Source organism: Scyliorhinus torazame, chromosome 12 (assembly GCF_047496885.1).
Source record: "Scyliorhinus torazame isolate Kashiwa2021f chromosome 12, sScyTor2.1, whole genome shotgun sequence".
Taxonomy (NCBI): Eukaryota; Metazoa; Chordata; class Chondrichthyes; order Carcharhiniformes; family Scyliorhinidae; genus Scyliorhinus; species Scyliorhinus torazame.
Window position 1 is genome coordinate 159,368,553 of NC_092718.1, and position 18,902 is coordinate 159,387,454.

At 48.3% G+C, this 18,902-nt stretch overlaps 1 protein-coding gene across 5 annotated transcripts in view; it reads right to left on the minus strand.

The window, feature by feature from the left end:
• bckdk (branched chain ketoacid dehydrogenase kinase) overlaps nucleotides 1-8,366 on the minus strand; it is a 104,339-nt gene extending 95,973 nt beyond the window's left edge. For 2 of the 5 annotated variants that reach the window (XM_072469257.1, XM_072469256.1), the window contains exon 1: nucleotides 7,835-8,365. In XM_072469257.1, coding sequence (XP_072325358.1) covers nucleotides 7,835-8,095 — 261 coding nt within the window. In that variant the 5' untranslated portion in view covers nucleotides 8,096-8,365. Of the gene's footprint in view, nucleotides 1-7,834 lie in introns of all 5 variants that reach the window. The other 3 variants (XM_072469255.1, XM_072469254.1, XM_072469258.1) reach the window with 3 other exon arrangements.
• Between the last annotated feature and the right edge of the window lie 10,536 nt (nucleotides 8,367-18,902).

The following is an 18,902-nucleotide window of genomic DNA, read 5'->3' on the forward strand; positions in this document are numbered from 1 at the left end:
CGACTATCACGTTTGTCGAAGCAGTCGCGAGATTGTGCGGTCCTGGGGCAGACAAGATGGCGACGCTCTCGGGCCGCACGTGTCCTGGGGCAGGCAAGATGGCGGTGCCCTTTGGTTCTGAGGCAAGCAAGATGGTGGCGCCCACGGGCCGCATGTGTTGGGAGTAGAGCAAGGTGGCGGCGCCCATGGGCCGCACGTGGTCTGAGGAAAGGAAGATGGCAGCGCCCACTGGCTGCACGTGGGGGGTGCCGGGCAATAGCGGCGATTGAGCGGGCCTGGCACGCTGCAGCGAAATGTCCCTTCTTGCCACAGGCCTTGCAGAGGCCGGGCAGCGCTGCCGGGGGTGTTTTGTCTGTCCGCAGAAGTAGCACTTGGGTCCCCCGGGGTTGGTTGGCTGCCGCGCGGCGCAGGCGTGTGGTTGGCTGAGGGCGGTCGTTGATGGGGTCCATGATGGGGTGGCCGCTGGTGGGGTCCACGATGCACAGGGGGGGTGGGCAGTGCGGTCGGGGGCATAAGCCTGTACGTTGTGTGAGGCGACCGTGAGCGAGAGCGCTAGTTTCTTGGTCGCTGCGAGGTCAAGCGTGGCCCCTTCTAAGAGGTGCTGGCGAATGTAGTCAGACCCTATGCCCGTAACGAACGCGTCTCTCATTAGCAGGTTTGAATGTTCAGTGGCTGAAATGGCCTGGCAGTCACAGTCTCTCACCAGGGCGAGCAGTGCACGGCAGAAATCTTCCATAGACTCACCGGGAAGTGGTGCCGCGTGGATAGGAGGTGCCTGGCATAGATCTTGTTGGTCTGCTGAGCGTAATTCTCCTTCAGTAGCGCCATGACCTCTGCGTGGGTAGGCGCATCCTGGACGAGGGGAAAAACGTTGGAGCCCAGCTGTGTGTACAGAATCTGGAGCTTCTGTGCTTCTGAGATTGGGTCTGGCGCAGACCCGATGTATGCTTCAAAGCAAGCTAGCCAATGTTGGAAGTCCTTTTTGGCGTTGTCTGCTTGAGGATGCAGCTGCAGGCAATCCAGCTTGATGCGGAGGTCCATCTCTGAAAAATCTCTGTGCAATAAATTGATACACTATCAATTACGACGAGACGAGAGTAGAGAGTAATCGAGGCTTTATTACACAGAGGTGTGGCCTCCTACAGCTTCTTACGAAATGGCTGCTGTTCGGAGAGCACACACATTTAAACTCCGCCTCCTGGGCGGAGCCAGCAGGCAGGGATCTACCCCCGTACCTGTAGTACAGGGGTCTTACCGTAATACCCATATGTACAATATAATACAACAGTGATGACTACCACACACCCTCCTGGATTTCTTTTTTAGTCTGAGGTACACTCTCCTTATTATCTCCCATCAGACCACCTTTACCTTTATCACTTGAGTATTTCTCATGTCCCCAGTTTCTAGCTCTCACAGGCTGAAACTGATGTCGGAAACCAAGCTTTGATTTATGAACTAATTCATAATCATTTGCCATTTCTGCTGCTAATCTCGCAGTTTTAGCCCTCTGCTCTTCCACATGAATTCTCACTACATCAGGAATTGAATGTTTAAACTCCCCCAAAAGTATAATTTCTCTGAGAGCTTCATACATTTGGTCTATTTTCAAAGCCCATATCCACCTATCAAAATTACTCTGTTTGATCCTTTCAAACTCCATGTATGTTTGACCAAATTCTTTCCTTCAATTTCTAAACCTTTGTCTGTCGGCTTGAAGAACTAGTTCATATGCACCTAAGATGGATTTCTTCACCTCCTCATACGTCCCAGATACCTCCTCCGGTAGTGATGCAAACACTTCACTAGCCCTACCTACCAGCTTTGTTTGAATCAGTAATAACCACATGTCCTGTAGCCATTTCATTTGTTTAGCTACCTTCTCAAATGAAATGAAAAAGGCTTCCACCTCCTTCTCGTCAAACCTTGGCAATGCTTGGACATATTTAAATTGATCCCCACCAAGCCTCCGACTTTGACGCTCTTTCTCACTATCCTCATCACTATCATCCAACTGTACGTTTCCCTTCATGTCTGCCAATTTTACCTGACTGTCATGTTTCATGGCCATTTTCTGAAGTTCAAACTCTCTCTCTTTATCTTTTTCTCTGATCTGTAGCTCCCTTTCTCTTTCTTTTTATTCTGCGAGGACCAGTCTTTCTTTTCTCCTTTCTTCTCTCTCCTTTTCTTTTTCCTCCCACTCTCTCTCTTTCTTTTTCCTCTCTCTCTCTTTCTTTTTCCTCTCTCTCTTTCTTTTTCCTCTCTCTCTCTTTCTTTTTCCTCTCTCTCTCTTTCTTTTTCCTCTCTCTCTCTTTCGTATTCAAGCTGCTTTAATTCTTTCTCATGTTCCATTTATTTAAGTTGTACCTGAATTTTTGCCATTTCCAATCAGTCAAACTGTATCTCAGGCAACTTTAAATGCTTAGCCGCCATAATTACCTCACCTTTTCGCATTTCGTCAGGTAATGTTAACTGCAATGTTTTTGCCAAATCTAACAGTCTGCTTTTAGTCTCTGTCCGTAAGGTACTGCGTGTGACCGTTTCCACCCCCAAAAACTTCAGAGCCTCTGAAAGAGCCATTGTCCACAACACACTCCCTACTTAAACTAAAATACCACACCTGAAAAGCAACCACAATATGCTCACCCCTCACTGTCTTTAAGTTCACTAAGCCAATCCAATAGATAGACTTTTATCCCCCTCGAGCCCCCAATTTGTTATGGGCCAGGGTTTAGAGAACCCCAAAGTGTATCATGGAGTTCACCTGACCCACAACTTTTACTAGATTGTGGTATGGGGAGCACACGGCCCACTCTACAGGTGTGGTACAGCAGAAATGGAAAAGTATTTTTTAAAGCAAAACAATGTTTATTCTATGAACTCAAGTTAACCTTTTTAAAACATACAGTGAACATCTTAGCAACCATTAATTCAAATACAACCCCCCAAAGAATACAACACTAAGTAATCCTTTAAGCTTTCCTTTTAACATCCATAAGACTTAAAACACCTTTTACCAGAAGCAAATCAGGTTAAAGTCACTACTGTTATTAGTTTTAAATCACCAGGATCGATTTACAGTCTTTAGATTACAGAGAGAGATTCATACACCTTCTGGCTGTGACTGCAGCTATCCAGCTCTGAAAACGAAACTAAAACACACCCTGCAGCAAACAGCCTAAAACGAAAGTAAAAAGCTGACAGACTGCCCAGCTCCACCCACTCTCTGACATCACTGCAGTAATAAACACCCATTTCTTAAAGGTACTCTCACTACAGATATTTATATACACACCCATTTATAAACACCCATTTCTTAAAGGTACTCTCACATGCCACTATCCTGCCTGACAGCCACTCAACATGCTACCCTCCCAAACGTTCTGTAGCTACATGTTGACCACTCCCGAAATGTATAATCCAGGAGACTCCCAGATATCCTTGTGACCTGCAGTGATTACCGCCGCTCCTCACGCTCAGAAACCATGAGCAACCGGTTTCGCTTTCTGCACGTGATTTACCTAGGACACGTGAAGCATCTCAAGGCTTGCACAGGGCATTGGAACGGCAGGCGATGGGTCTTAGCTGTCTAATCATTTTGCCTAAGAAGAACATTTTTAAGGGTGGCATGTGGCACAGTAGTTAGCACTGCTGCCTACGGCGCTGAGGACCCGGGTTCGAATCCCAGCCCTGGGTCACTGTCCGTGTGGAGTTTGCACATTCTCCCTATGTCTGCGTGGGTTTCACCTCCACAACCCAAAAGATGTGCAGGTTAGAGGGATTGGTTATGCTAAATTGGAATAAAAGTAATTGGGTACTCTAAATTTATTTTTAAAAAGGACACTTTTAGATCTAATGTACAACTCTGAATGTTTATAGATTTACAGTTGCCCCTGGGGTGTCATGGTGTCTTCTTGGTGTCACAAAGTGTGTCAACTAGAATCTGGAGAGAGTGAGAGTTCGGTGCACGTCCCTCCATTTGGCAGATCCTCCGAGCTTGGTGTTACAGCTCCATGCTGCAGAAGATATTTCTCAGAATCCATAGAATCCCTACAGTACAGAAGGAGGTCATTTGTCCCATTGAGTCTGCAAAGAACACCTTACTGAGGCCCATTCCCCCACTCTACCTCCACAACCCCACCTAACTTGCACATCTTTTCGACTGTGGGAAGAAACCGGAGCACACGGAGGAAACCCACGCAGACAAGGCCAGAAAATGCAAACTCCACACAGTCACCCAAGGTTGGAATCGAACCCGGTCCATTTCATTGTGAGGCATCAGTGCTAACCACTGTGCCACCATGCTGCCCGTGACACAACAATAGTCTAATATATAAAACTGTTTTTAAAGAAACTTCCCTAGTTAAAACTAGTCAGTCAACAGTCAGCTCACAACAATCAATTCTAAGTTCTCAAGTTACCCAGTCACAGCCAATGGGCTGTTAACTGCCACTGACTGTGTTGCCCTAATCGCCAAGTCTGACTCCCCACAGAGATTCCACGATCTTGCCAACAGAATCAGCGCTCCCAGACAGCGGGTGTATCGTAAGGATGGATGGAAATGCCAATACAAGTCAGTGATTTCCCAAGGCTGTGCTCTGTTTGCACACCAAATTCCTTGTGGACTAGGGATCAGACGTAGGCGTTCAGTAATTAAATACCCATCATTCAGAGAGCTTGACAACGGCACATCAGGTGTGAAATAAACACAAGGGGGGTTGCATTTCACTCTCCCTACTCTACATTGGGAAATATTGTATATCTCCAGAATTCCCACACTCGAGTCCTGGAGAAAAGTGTGAACATATGAATATTGGATGAAGGCAGGTCTACAAACTTCAATAGTCTGCTGACAGTCATTGACACACTTGCGCTTGAGGATCTGAAAGGTACTACAAGGCTAAACTCTCTATGGCAGGGCTTCCCATACAGTGGGCCATGATCCCAATTGGGGAGTGCCAAGTTCCTCCTCCTCCAAGACTGCAATCTGCAGAGGTACCAAGGCCCCAGGCTGACCCTGACCTAGCTTGCTTCTCTCCCAGGGAAGATAGAGAAAGGGCAATGAGCCTGGCGGGTGAGGCACATAGCTATCCTGGCTAGGCCACAAACCCTGAATAAGAAGTTGCCGGTCCCATGTTTGCATTGGGGGGCATCAGCTGTGCAGCTACCACCAGTGACAGACCTGGGTTAACAGCCGCCATCTTTATATGGGGCACTATGCAGCAGGAAACAGGCACGGCCATGGATGAGAGGGGCTTCATTGAGTTTTCTGTCCATATAGTGCAGAAGGAGGCCATTTGGCCCATCGAGTCTGCACCAACTCTCTGAAAGAGCACTCTATCTCCCCGCCCTAGCCCCATAACCCCAAGTATTGACCATGGCCAATCCACCTAACCTGCACATCTTTGGACTGTGGGAGGAAACCGGAGCACCCGGAGGAAACCTACGCAGTCACAGGTAGTACATGCAAACTCCACACAGTCATCCAAGGCCAGAATTGAACCTGGGTGCCTGGCGCTGTGAGGCAGCATTGCTAACCACTGTGCCGCTATTATCATTATGGAGAGTTGGCTGTAACCCATTTACAAGCTACCTTAAAGCACAGTTTTTAATATTTATATGATGTATTATTATACATTGATCAATAATCTGTGAACTTTAATAATTATATATTTGATGTTAGAATACTGCTTTACCACTTTTCTTTGTTGGCCTCTGGGGCTATGTTGATTTTCAAGTGTTACAATGGGGTCAGATTGGAAAATAGTTCGGAAAACACTGCCCTATGGAACCCCACCCTAGTAAAAGTTATTGGTTGCCATCTAGAGGGGGAAGCAATATGGTTGCAGCTATTTTGCTGTCCGACTCTGTACTGAATCACCATGCCCAACTGGGGAATATTATTGTGGAGCACAGCCAATGCAAAAACCACACCCTGTACATCACTGACTATTCACTATGGCCTTCTAAATGTGCAGCATGTGAATTCTGAATTTATGTTCTTGTAATCTGGAACATCCATACTAAATTTAGGATGCACTGCTTTACATATAAAAATGGTTTGCCGTCGAGTGCCCACCTTGTCAGTACAACTTTGGACAGGGCAGTTTTGGTCTGAACTGTTAGCTCACACAAAAATCTGAGGAAAGACTAGGGCACTTTTTCCTGGAAAAGAGAAGATGGAAGGGCGACTTGGTGGAAGTCAAGAGATCAGTGCTGGTGCAGTTAGGCAAAATGTATTGGTCTTGTGATTATCACAAGAACTTAATCTCTTCGCTCCTTACTTTCAGCCTCTTTAGTAGTACAAAGTGCAATCAGCCTGGTACTTGACCATGACAATGCATGTGAAAGAGCACTGCTCTTCAATATATTAGCTACCAGCCACATGCAGCTAATATGGGAATCCAGTTGCACCTATTTAGCAAACAAATTAATATATAGGCTACAGGCATCACGCTGCATAAGGTCTCAATATTCAGATATTCATGGTGGCTCAGAGTTCTGAGTCTTGTGCACATAGCAAGTCTGTACAAGCATTTTACATCTTTGGTTGGTATGTAGTGTGAGACAGTTCAGTAAGTTTATCTCTATTTTGACTCTCTGCATAAAGCTTTTTCTACTAAAATAAAATATATGTGACTAAAATAGAATCTGATTTCTCTTTCCAACTCTGAAAGGAAGTATCAGACTAGTCTGGGAAATGAGGCATTGTACAAATGATGTATGGTAATTTCCATGTTAGTAGGAGGTTTTGTGTCAGGAAAAAAGTCAAACAAGTTAAAACGACTGGCAGTTTTCAGCCGCTTTAGAGGCTATCGGCGCCATGTTTCCAAAAATCACCTTTGAGCAATGTCAGCTATGCAAAATAACTTGAATCAGGCCAATTGATCTTTCCTGTTTTTGTAAAAAGAAATTGTGACGTTTAGTCAAGAGGAGTGAAAGATAACCCTCTGGCTGCTCTCACCGACTCCTAGTGGTCAAATGCTGATCGAGTCTCTCGACCAGTCTTTAAAAGGAAATTCCAAAAATGGGAGAATAAGAACAAGAGAATAAGAACAATTAAAAATAAACAAATTGGGGAAATCCCATGGCCCTCTCGGTTATAATCGGAATGAATTCCCAACAATTGGCTCGAGTAGCTGACGTTACTTCAGCAAACAAGATGTGTTATTATTCTGTGCAAGGGAAGGGTGGGGGAACAGTTAGGCTGTCCCCACCCACCCACCTCCCAGGCAGATTTTACAGAAGTGTCAATCTGAAAGATAGAAAATGCTACGATAGTTGGCTTTGGAGACAAGTATCAGTCGGCAGCAGATGCTCCAACAGACAAACCCAATTAATTACAAATGTAATGACCCCCCTTTTTTTTTTTTTTTAAATAGGATTGATTATAGGGGCAGGGGGAAAAAAAGGATTAGTTTGGTTCCCAGATTCTTGAGAATGACAGTTGGAAAATATGAGCAAATGTCAAAGCATTTAGTGGTAAACAGGTTGGGGGAGGGGAAAGTCTCTCAGTAACAACAGCATTCATCAGAAGGTCAAGCCCCAACTTAGAGCACATTTCTTTTAGATAGATTCCCAGAACATAGGCATATCGCTATGACCAGCACTTACGTTAGCCTAAAACAATTGCTTCCCTGTGGTAACAAATAAACTGAGCATGCTTTTTTTTTTTAAAATCAGTGCAGTATTTACTGACCCAGAGATTTTTAAGCTTCATAGTTTGTTATATGTGAACTGTTATTTAAGTCATTGTCGCCATCAATTCCCCTCACCCCAGCCTCCCCTGTGGGAGACACACACACACACACACACACACAGCTATGATCTTGACCTTTTCAGCTGCGGCATCTATGGCAGACTGATTGTAGAAAGAGGTGACAGTCTTCGATCTTTCCCTGGTTAGTTCGGAATAGCCCGACAAGGAGGAGGTGGACCTCCATCTCCTCAAGGTGAAGCCGCCTGCGGGATTTCGGGCGGCGGCTCCAGGGGAAGCCGGCACTGGACACAATCCGAGTGGATACAGTGTGGCTCCACCAGCTTTGCTGCACAGCACGGTCAGCGCCGCCGCTCGACTTCCTGGTAGGCTGGCCATCCTTCGCCCCCCGTCCCTCCCCAGCACCACAAGCACGGGGGGGGGGCTTTGAAAGTTAAGCCTGCCGGCAGCTCGCCTCTCCCCCGCCAGCCCCCTCCACTTTCCTTATTGTTTTAGTCCATGGACAGAAAGGTGAGAAGCTTGTTCTCCAGGCAGTGTTGCCCGCTCTGTTGAGGCTCGCAGCAGCCCTCACTGCGATCCATGCTCTGCCACTCTTGGCTGCTTCAGTCATATGCAAGGAGCTGACCCAGAGGCAAGGCAAACTCAGACAAACAACTGCTGCCTCCCTCCCTCCTCACTCTCACACATTGGCCCATTCCAGCCTGTCATTTAAATATTAACAACATCAGCACCAATCGGAGGAAAGAAATTATTCACAGCCGTTAGATACCGGAGACGTCACCATGGCTCAATTTTATGTTTCACTGAGGGTAGATTTACAAGAACAGAAGGAGAAATCCCTCCCCCCCCCCAAACACAAACACACACACACACCACCATCCATCCCAGCTGATTTTTCTGTTGTTGCTTTTCACACTTCTTCCCCCCCCCCCCCCCGATTTAATGATTAGACTGTAAAATGAGAGTAGCCTTGTCACCAGTCTCTGATCATAGCAGAGGGGCTAACTTTTGTTTCCACGATGTGGAAATGTTTCCATAGATTTTCGACAGTGCATTTGGCCCATGGAGTGTGCACCGGCCCTCTGCAACACCATCCCCCAACCACCACCACTTTATATCTCCGTAACCCCACCTAACCTGCATATCCCTGTCCAGGGTCAATTCATCATGGCCAATCCACCTAACCTGCACACCTTTGGACTGTGGGAGGAAACCGGAGCACCCGGGAACCCACGCACACACGGGGAGAACGTGCAAACTCCGCACAGTCACCCAAGGCCGGAATCGAACCCGGATCTCTGGCGCTTTGAGGACCACTCTGCCGCCGTGCCTCTCTTGTCAGATGCCGTCGGACCTGCTGCTGAGTAGCTGCAGCATTTTATTTTCTCGTTTTGTATTTGCTTCGTCTTCTTGCTGCCGCAAGTTCAAACTTGTTTTTTTTTTAAACAAAAAAATGCATCTTGAACTTCTGTACCTAAGCAATAGGGTATTGGTTAAAAATCACAGTTCGAGAGTTTTACAGCACATAGAGACCCTTTGGCCCATTGTATATGCCAGCCATCAAATACATATATCTATTCTAATCCCATTTTCCAGCATTTGGTCCATAGCTGTGGCGTTTCAAGTGCTTCACAGGAACTCACAATGAAAAGGATAATGTAGTGTATTGCCTTCTCTGTTAGGGATAGTGTGGTGAATGTATTGTATCAATAATCCACCATTGTATCTGTGCTGTGCTGTTGCCCTTGTATTTGTATCTGTGCTATGCTGTTGCCCTTGTGGGCTCCACCTATGGGCCACTGTATGGCATTATCCATAGGGGAACATGTTGGGGCCTGTATGGGCTCCGCCCATGGCCCGTCCCCTTGAAGGGAGGTATAAAGAGCAGTCGACCTGTAGGCGGTTCTCAGTGTTAGATCAGTCGCAGTTCGGGTTGATTAAAGCCACAGTTTATTTCTACTCTTGTCTCGAGTGAATTGATGATCGCTTCAATTTAATCAACTACAACGCAACTATGGAATCGGCCCTCAAACCTGACCGACTGGAACTCGATCCGCAGGCCGCGGAGACGAAAGAAATTTTTTCGCACTGGCTCCGCTGTTTCAAGGCCTATCTCGCCGCCTCTTCCACGCCTTCCGTCACCGACGAACAGAAGCTGAGCCTCCTCCATGCATGTGTGAGCCATCGAATCTCTGTTCAACTCGAGGAGGCCTCCTCCTACGCAGACGTCCTCGCGATGCTCGAACGCCTCTATGTAAGGCCCGTGAACGAGGTATACGCGTGACACATCCTCACCACTCGCTGCCAGCGTCCCGGGGAATCGCTAGAAGACTACCTAAGCGACCTCAAAGTCCTCGCACGCAGCTTCAATTACCAGGCCGTTACGGCCACTCAACATATGGACCTCGCCGTCCGAGACGTCTACGTGGCGGGAGTCCGGTCCAACTACGTGAGACAGAGCGTGCTCGAAAAAGGGGCCCTAGACCTTGATCAGACGGTAAAATTAGCCTCCTCTCTAGAAGTAGTGTTCCAAAGCTTTAAAGCGTTCCCGTCTGACCACGCGGCCCCCTCGTGGACCCCCGACCAAAGACTACCCCAGGCCTGTGCCACGTGGCTGCCTGCCCATGGGGGGCTACCCGGCTATTTCTGCGGCCAGTCCCAACACTCCCAGCAGCATTGCCCGGCCTGTAACCCAAACTGCAGCAGCTGCGGGAGAAAAGGACATTTCGCCAAAGTTTGCCTGGCCAGGTCCAAGAACTCTTGGAGGCCCGACCCTCAGACTCACAAGCCCGCAGACCCCGCAGTGTGGCAGCGTGTCTGCCGACTCCGCCCCCTGTAGGTGCGTCATCAGCCTCGTGCTATCCGTGGGGGCAGCCCACACAGAACATGTGACTCACGGGGGCCGCCATCTTGGCCATCCTCCCCCACGCGGCCGGCCACGTGCGATCCATGGGGGCCGCCATCTTGGACGCCATCTTTCTCACCGCCCGACACGCTCGACCAACGGGAGCCGCCATCTTGGCCGCCATCTGCTACACCGCTCGACACGTGTGACCAAAACGGGCAGCCATCGTGGAACCGCCCCAGCGCCTCCGACCACGCCGGCTACCCGCAACTCAGCGCGGTCACTCTGGACCAGTCGCGACCCAAACACCTCCGGAGTTCCATGATGACCCGATTCTGCTGTGCTGTCCTTAAAGGGACAATCTGGGTTAACGGGTACGAGACACCTTGCCTCTTCGGCTCTGGGAGCACAGAGAGCTTCATTCACCCGGACATGGTAAGACGTTGCTCGTCCCCAATTTTCCCAGCGCACCAAACCACCTCCCTCACCTCTGGGTCGCACTCGGTGCAAATCCGAGGGTGCACTACCGCAACCCTAACAATACAGGGCGCCTAGTACGCCAATTGTAAATTATACGTACTCCCAGATCTCTGCGCTCCTCTCTTATAGGGACTAGGTTTCCAATGCAACCTCAGGAGCCTAACCCTGAAATTCGAGGGGCCCCTACCCCCACTCACTGTATGTAGCCTCGCGACCCGAAAGGTCGACCCTCCCCCACTCTTCGCAAACCTCACCGCCGACTGCAAACCATGCGCCACCAGAAGCAGGCGGTATAGCATACAGGACAGGACTTTCATCAGGTCCGAGGTCCAGCGACTCTTGCGGGAGGGAGTCACCGAGGCCAGCAATAGCCCCTGGAGAGCTCAGGTGGTGGTCGTCAAGACCGGGGAAAAGAACCGGATGGTTGTAGATTACAGCCAAACCATAAACCTGTACACGCAACTCGATGTGTACCCCCTTCCCCAGATTGCAGACATGGTTAACCAGATCGTACACTACCGGGTGTTCTCCACGGTGGATCTGAAGTCTGCATACCACCATCTCCCAATCCACACGGAGGACTGCCACTACACGGCTTTTGAGGCAGGTGGCCGCCTTTTCCACTTCCTCCGGGTCCCCTTTGGCGTCATGAACGGGGTCTCGGTGTTCCAAAGAACAATGGACCAAATGGGGGACCAGTACGGACTGCGGGCCACATTTCCATACTTGGACAACGTCACCATCTGCGGCCATGATCAGCAGAGCCACGATGCCAACCTCCACAGATTTATCCAAATCGCCCAAACCCTTAACCTCACTTACAACAAGGAGAAATGCGTTTTCCGCACAACCAGACTAGCCAGCCTCGGCTACGTCGTGGAGAACGAGGTTCTAGGACCCGACCCCGACCGTATGCGCCCCCTCCTGCAACTCCCCCATCCCACTGCCCCAAGGCCCTGAAGAGGTGCCTCGGGTTCTTTTCATATTATTCTCAGTGGGTCCCCAAATATGTGGACAAAGCCCGCCCACTAATCAAGGCCACCATCTTCCCACTGGCAACTGAGGCCCGCCAGGCCTTCAACTGCATCAAGGCGGACATCGCCAAAGCCGCGACGCACGCGGTGGACGAGTCCGTCCCCTTCCAGGTGGAGAGCGACGCATCAGAGGTCACCCTCGCCGCTAGCCTTAATTAGGCAGGCAGACCGGCAGCGTTTTTTTCGCGCACCCTCACCACCTCCAAAATTCAACACTCCTTGGTCGAAAAGGAGGCCCAAGCCATTGTGGGAGCCGTACGGCACTGGAGGCACTGCTTCGCTGGTAGGAGGTTTACCCTCGTCACCGACCAACGATCGGTAGCCTTCATATTCAAAAATACGCAGCGGGGCAAAATCAAGAATGATAAGATCTTGAGGTGAAGGATCGAACTCTCCACCTATAATTACGATATAGTATATCGTCCTGGGAAGCTCAACTGGGAAGTTCCACCGTGGAGAACACACGGTAGTGAGCGATTTGGTTAACCATGTCTGCAATCTGGGGAAGGGGGTACACATCGAGTTGCGTGTACAGGTTTATGGTTTGGCTGTAATCTACAACCATCCGGTTCTTTTCCCCGGTCTTGACGACCAGCACCTGAGCTCTCCAGGGGCTATTGTTGGCCTCGGTGACTCCCTCCCGCAAGAGTCGCTGGTCCTGGGAAGCCCAGATGCCCTGTCCCGTGGCACATGCGCCTGCGTGCAAGATGACCGACTACGGGCTATCCACAATGACCTCTGCCACCCGGGGGGTCACCCGGCTTATCCACTACATCAAGGCCCGCAACCTGCCCTACTCCACCAAGGAGGTCAGAGCTGTGACCAGGGATTGCCAGATCTGTGCGGAGTGTAAACTGCACTTCTATCAACCAGATAAGGCCTACCTGGTGAAGGCATCCCGGCCCTTTGAGCGCCTCAGTATCGATGTCAAAGGGCCCCTCCCCTCCAATAACCGCAATACATATTTCCTCAACATTATTGATGAGTTCTCCCGCTTCCCCTTTGCAATCCCTTGCCCCGACATGACCACGTCCACCGTCATTAAAGCCCTACATAGTGTCTTCACCCTGTTTGGTTTCCCCAATTATGTCCACAGTGACCGGGGCTCGTCGTTCATGAGCGACGAACTGCGTCAGTACCTGCTCAGTAAGGGCATCACCTCGAGCTAGACTACCAGTTATAACCCCAGGGGAAACGGGCAGGTGGAGAGGGAGAACGCGACGGTCTGGAAGACCGTCCTATTGACCCTGCGGTCTAGGAATCTCCCAGTTTCCCACTGGCAGAAGTCCTCCCCGATGCGCTCCACTCTATTAGGTCCCTACTTTGCACGGCCACAAACGAGACCCCTCATGACCGCCTATTTGTTTTCCCCAGGAGATCGACCTCAGGGGCCTCACTTCCGTCCTGGCTGAAGACATCCGGGGCCCATCCTACTCAGAAAACAGGTCAGGAGCCATAAGTCCGAACCTCTGGTATAAAGAGCAGTCGACCTGTAGGCGGTTCTCAGTGTTAGATCAGTCGGAGGCAGGCACTGTTCTAGTTGATTAAAGCCAGTTTATTTCTACTCTTGTCATCTCGAATTGATGGTTGCATCAGATAGTAAAGCTTGTGTTCAGCCTTAATCAATTGATGGGCCCATACCTTTAGGGAGTCTTCTCTCATTGAAGGCTTGGGGCGGCACAATGGTTGGTATGGTTGCTTCACAGCGACAGAGTCCCAGGTTCGATTCCTGACTTGGCTCACTGTCTGTGCAGAGTCTGCACGTTTTCCCTGGCTGCTTGGGTTTCCTCCGGGTGCTCCGGTTTCCTCCCACAAGTCCCGAAAGATGTGCTGTTAGGTAATTTGGACATTCTGAATTCTCCCTCTGTGTACCCGAACAGGCGCCGGAGTGTGGCGACTAAAGGGCTTTTCATAGTAATTTTATTGCAATGTTAATGTAAGCCTACTTGTGACAATAAAGATTATTATTATATCTTCCATCGGGCAGGAGATACAGAAGTCTGAGAACACGCACGAACAGACTCAAAAACAGCTTCTTCCCCACTGTCACCAGACTCCTAAATGACCCTCTTATGGACTGATTTCATTAACACTACAGCCTGTATGCTTCATCTGATGCCAGTGCTTATGTAGTTACATTGTATATGTTGTGTTGCCCTATTATGTATTTTCTTTTATTCCCTTTTCTTCCCATGTATTTAATGATCTGTTGAGCCGCTCGCAGAAAAATACTTTTCACTGTACCTCGGTACACGTGACAATAAACAAATCCAAATCCAAATCCAAATCATATATAGACAATAAAATTTATCATTGCCGCCAATGTGTCAGATCAGCCTTTGCTTAACTAAAAAAGTATTTGAGGAGCAGGATCTCAAACATCTACACTTAGGGTCTTGGTTTCCGAGGGCAACAGTGATCCCTGTGCTTCAGGGACATACAACAGGCACCCAAAAGCACCAGAGAAGTACCAGCAGAATCCTCCATATCTGGTGGCAAGGAAGGTGGTCTAACATCAGCGTCACCTCCAAAGCCAACTTGCCCGGCACTGAGGGACTAATCAATTAAAACCAGTTCTGCTGGGGAGGACATGTTGTTCGCATGCCTGGCACCAGACGCCTGAAGCAACTGCATTAACACGGTGGCAGAAGACTCCCAGAGGGACAATTGAAACGCTTTAGGGGTGTAATCAAAACATCGCTGGAGATATCAAACAAGTACATAAAAAGCAAGAGGGTAGCCACGGAAAGGATTGGCCCACTGAAGGACAGGCGAGGGAATCTATGTGTGGAGCCAGAAGAAATGGGCAAGGTACTAAATGAATACTTTGCATCAGTAGTCACCAAAGAGAAGGAATTGATGGATGATGAGTCTGGAGAAGGGTGTGTAGATAGCCTGGGTCACATTGAGATCCAAAAAGACGAGTTGTTGGGCGTCTTGAAAAATATTAAGGTAGTTAAGTCCCCAGGGCCTCATGGGATCTACCCCAGAATATTGAAGGTGGCTAGAGATGAAATTGCTGAGGCCTTGACAGGAATCTTTGGATCCTCACTGTCTTCAGGTGATGTCCCGGAGGACTGGAGAATAGCCAATGTTGTTCCTTTGTTTAAGAAGGGTAGCAAGGATAATCCAGGGAACTACAGGCCGGTGGGCCTTACGTCAGTGGTAGGGAAATTACTGGAGAGAATTCTTCGAGACAGGATCTACTCCCATTTGGAAGCAAATGGACATATTAGCACGGTTTTGTGAAGCGGAGGTCGTGTCTCACTAACTTGATAGAGTTTTGCGAGGTGGTTACAAAGATGATTGGTGCAGGTAGGGCAGTGGAAGTTGTTTATATGGACTTCAGTAAGGCCTTTGACAAGGTCCCTCATGGCAGACTGGTACAAAAGATGAAGTCACACGGGATCAGGGTGAGCTGGCAAGATGGATACAGAACTGGCTAGGTCATAGAAGGCACAGAGTAGCAATGGAAGGGTGCTTTTCTGATTGGAGGGCTGTGACTAGTGGTGTTCCGCAGGGATCAGTGCTGGGACCTTTGCTGTTCGTAGTATATATAAATGATTTGGCGGAACATGTAACTGGTCTGATTAGTAAGTTTGCAGATGACACAAAGATTGGTGGAATTGCGGATAGCGATGAGGACTGACAGAGGATACAGCAGGATTTAGATTGTTTGGAGACTTGGGCGGAGAGATGGCAGATGGAGTTTAATCTGGACAAATGTGAGGGAATGCATTTTGGAAGGTCTAATGCAGGTAGGGAATATACAATGAATGGTAGAACCCTCAAGAGTATTGAAAGTCAGAGCGATCTAGGTGTACAGGTCCACAGGTCACTGAAAGGGGCAACACAGTGGAGAAGGTAGTCAAGAAGGCATACGGCATGCTTGCCTTCATTGGCCGGGGCATTGAGTATAAGAATTGGCAAGTCATGTTGCAGCTGTACAGAACCTTAGTTAGGCCACACGGAGTATTGTGTTCAATTCTGGTCGCCACACTACCGGAAGGACGTGGAGGCTTTAGAGAGGGTGCAGAAGAGATTTGCCAGGATGTTGCCTGGTATGGAGGGCATTAGCTATGAGGAGAGGTTGAATAAACTCAGTTTGTTCTCACTGGAACGACAGAGGTTGAGGGGTGACCTGATAGAGGTCTACAAAATTATGAGGGGCATAGACAGAGTGGATAGTCAGAGGCTTTTTCCCAGGGTAGAGGGGTCAATTACTAGGGGGCATAGGTTTAAGGTGTGAGGGGCAAGGTTTAGAGGAGATGTATGAGGCAAATTTTTTACACAGAGGGTAGTGGGTGCCTGGAACTCGCTGCCGTAGGAGTTGGTGGAAGCAGGGACGATAGTGACGTTTTAAGGGACATCTTGACAAAATACATGAATAGGATGGGAATAGAGGGATATGGAACCCGGAAGTGCAGAAGATTTTAGTTTAGATGGGCAGCATGGTCGGCATAGGCTTGGAGGGCCGAAGGGCCTGTTCCTGTGCTGTACTTTTCTTTGTTCTTTTGCCTCATGGGAGGTCATGGGTTGTGACCAACCAAAATGGAGAAGATTCAATTCAGGAGAATCCAAGCAGTACCCAAGTCACATTCGTTTACACAAATCTGGTGTGAATCTGACTGGATTTTGAAATGTAATCTTTCACAAAATTTGGGCATTAGGCCATTATTTGTTGCTCATCCCTTGAGAAGGTGGTGGTGAGCAATCCATGTTGTGTATGTATACATATCCACAATGCTATTTGGGAAGAAATTCCAGGATTTTGATCCAGCGACAGTGAAGGATAAATTATACGGTTTCAAGTCAGGATTGCGAGTGGCTTGGAGGGGAATTTGCAGGTGGTAGTCTGCTGCTTTTGTCCATTAGGTGGAAGAGGTTGCGGGTTTGGAAGATGCTGTCGAAGGTGCATTAGTAAGTTGCTGCATTATATCTTGAAGATGGTGTGCACTGTTGCCATTGTCTGTCAGTGGTGGAGGCAATGGTTGTTGAAGGTGGTGAATGGGGTGCCCATCAGGCTGATTGCTTTGTCCGGGATGGTGTTGAGCTTCTTGACTGTTGCTGGAGGTGCACTCATTCAGGCAGGTGGAGAGTATTCAATCACTCTCCTGACTTATTTCTTTTAGGTACCGGACAGGCTTTGAGGTGTCAGCAGGTGAATTACTCCCTGACCCAGTCCTGTAGCTACAGTATTAATATGGCTGTTCCCATTCAGTTTCTGAGCAATGGTTGCCCCCAGGATTTAGCAATGGTGGGTGATTTAACAATGGTAATGTCACTGCATGTCAAGAGGATATGGTGTGATTATCTCCTGTCGGAGTGGCATTCAACACAACAGAAGTGGCACATGCTCTGACAGGTTGGCTATGTATGTTGCACTTGCATCGAAGTCGCAAGCGAACTGAGATCTGCCTTGTGCACATCACTCTTTTTCAAATGGGCTTCAAGTCGACGGGATTTCCTGCTGGCGTGACACAGATTAGAAGGTCTGAGATTTTGGCGAGGCAGTGGTATTGTTGTTGGACTAGTAATCCAGAGACCCAGGGTAATGTTCTGGGGGCTGGATACGAATCCCACCGTGGCAGATGGTGACATTTGAATTTGATTTTTTTAAAATCTGGAATTAAAGGCCTAATGATGACCATGAAGTCATTGCTAATTGTCGTTAAAACCCATCTGATTCACTAATGTCCTTTAGAGAAGGAAATCGGTCATCTTACCTGGTCTGGCCTGTTAAGTAATGGGTAGACATTCCAATTAGTTGTCTCATTTATGTTAAGTATCCAATAATTGACACTGATATGTAAAGAGTCTTCAGGTGGCCTTTGTGTCAGGTGATGTGAAGATAAGAGTTTTGTGTTTGTGCAGAGTCTGTTAAAGTTAAATAAAGGTGTTTGTAAAAAGGAGCAGTACCTTTGACTCTTTATACAACAGCAGCTAAACGTCTAAAATGGCCGACATGTGACTCCAGATCCACAGCAATATGGTTGACCCTTAAATGCCCTCAGGGTGGGCAATAAAATGCTGGTCCAGCCAGCGATGCCCACACTGAATGAATAAAAAAATGCCCACACTGAATGAATAAAAGTGTTTTAATGAGTATTCATGAGATGCAAAGCAGGTAAATCAACCCGCCACTAACCTGCCGTTGGGAGAATTTCAAACTGTTTTTACGACTCCTGCTTGATTCTCCACTTCCGTCCTTCACCAAACCCTCCACGAGCAGGATGGGAGAATTCTGCCGTACAACAGGTTGCTCAACTTAGCAATTGAGTTTAAACACACTCCGAGGAGAAAGTTTAGTTTATTTAGAGTCAAGCTAATGGAAATGGAAAGAGATGACCAAACAAAGAGAAAGAAGCTAAATAGGTTAATTTAAAGTATTTCAGAAGGAAGAAGAAAAAAGTTGTTCCTTTCGTCGGTACAGACTTGGAGGGCCGAAGGACCTGTTCCTGTGCTGTATTGTTCTTTAGGGTTTTAGCCAAGGGTGGTATAATTTAAAAAAATAAATTTAGTGTACCCAATTCATTTTTTCCAATTAAGGAGCAATTTAGCGTGGGCAATCCACCTACACTGCACATCTTTGGGTTGTGGAGGCAAAACCCACACAACTGGGGGAGAATGTGCAAACTCTACATGGACAGTGACCCAGAGCTGGAATCGAATCTGGGACCTCGACGCCGTGAGGCAGCAGTGCTAAACACTGCGCCACAGTGCAGCCCCAAGGGTGATATCATGACCGGTACAGGCTTGCAGGTCCGAAGGGCTGTTCCTGGGCTGTATTGTTCTTTATTATTTCTGATGTAGAAGTAAACAATGC